This window comes from Hibiscus syriacus, unplaced genomic scaffold, assembly GCF_006381635.1.
Source record: "Hibiscus syriacus cultivar Baekdansim isolate YM2019G1 unplaced genomic scaffold, ASM638163v2 tig00111095_pilon, whole genome shotgun sequence".
NCBI classification, from domain to species: Eukaryota; Viridiplantae; Streptophyta; class Magnoliopsida; order Malvales; family Malvaceae; genus Hibiscus; species Hibiscus syriacus.
This window is the reverse complement of record NW_024062980.1, coordinates 3428916-3430274: the sequence shown is the minus strand read 5'-3', so window position 1 is coordinate 3430274 and position 1359 is coordinate 3428916. Positions and strand designations below refer to the sequence as shown.

The window sequence follows — 1359 nt, the reverse complement described above, 5'->3', positions numbered from 1 at the left end:
TGATCAAACGGTGGGAATGAGCATGCAAACTGCATGTTGAGATATTACAGCACTTACGTTTGCTTTTCACTGTAATCGGTTTAAATGGCACTGCACTCGCCCATTTCAAAATTCAACCCCTCTTCTCTTTCTTGCATTTCAACTCTTAATATTTACTATGTGCATTGAAAATCTGAATACATTGTTTCCACGGCACGATCATCAAGATCACAGCTTTCATTAATGGCAACTTTATCCCCTCTATATAAACCAAAATGGACATGAAATTTAGCAGTGAACAGTCATGGTTCGCAAAAATACTGGAAGCTCGCTGTCTTCAAGCCTCGTTCTGGTTCTGGTTCTGTTCGTCCGGAGCGACGCAGCTCTCCCTCGTCAGCTCGGGACGACGCCACCAGCGGCAGCGGATGTGGTGGTGGTGGGGAAGGAAGAGGATGCTAAGAGTGACTATAGGGAGATGAAGAACTTGCCACCTTTTCCCTTTTCCTTCCCGGACATGCCATTTACGCCACCGCTTCAGCTGCCACCGTTGACGTTTACGCCGCCCTTTGGAGTTCCGAGCGGTCCTCCGTTTGCCGGTTTTCCCTTACCTCCTTTCCCATTTCCTCCCATCCCTTTCCTCTCATCCCTTTCCTCTCTCCTCCTCCTCTCTAAAAACCCTAGTGTATGAAGTTTTACAATGGTATTATCTCTCTGATTTTAGCAAGAGTTGTGCTTCTTCATGCTGTTTAGCACTGTGTAAGTGTTCCTCTGCAGAAAAAAATTAATGATCAGTAAAAGGGGTTTGTTCTGTTTCACTGTTAAGATGATATGAGATCACTGTTTCTTTCTTATGACGAGATGGAGACAAAAGAATTTCTAATGCATATAAACCCTACAATTTTTTTTACTTAACAAAAAAAGGAAAAAATAAATTTCGTAATAATTAAAATATGTCATGTTAAAAATTTAACTTAAATATGATATATTAGACTAAAGGAAAACTTCAGTAAACTGATAAAAAAATCGATTTGTTTCCTTTTTAATTTATCTAAATAAAAAATTATAAAAATTTAATTAATTATCGAGTAAACTATTCGTTTACCCTAATTATCAATTTTGTTTAACTATTTATTTGAAAAATCATATCTAAAATAACAGACGTGATATTTTTATTATTATATTTAAAAATTAATAGATGCAGTTTTTTTATTATTATTATTTTAAAGTGTTATCATCTTATGATTACACATTAATATTATTATTATTTTCTAATATTAAATGATCAAAATAAAAAATATAATTCAAGTGTTAAGAGTATATCTACCGAAACAAATACAATACCTCGGTAGATGCCTGCTATAGATATGAGTCGGGCTGCAA

The 1359-nt window shown here is 35.5% G+C and overlaps 1 protein-coding gene across 1 annotated transcript; it reads left to right on the top strand.

Annotated features, from left to right (window-relative positions):
* Positions 1–283: 283 nt before the first annotated feature.
* LOC120152786 (cyclin-dependent kinase 12-like) lies at positions 284–667 on the top strand. Its single transcript, XM_039164920.1, has one exon. It carries the CDS (start codon positions 284–286, stop codon positions 665–667), a length of 384 nt encoding a protein of 127 aa, XP_039020851.1.
* Positions 668–1359: the final 692 nt, after the last annotated feature.

Excerpts from the sequence above, each read along its gene's own strand:
- LOC120152786 (XM_039164920.1), top strand. The coding sequence starts at position 284 with ATGGTTCGCAAAAATACTGGAAGCTCGCTGTCTTCAAGCCTCGTTCTG.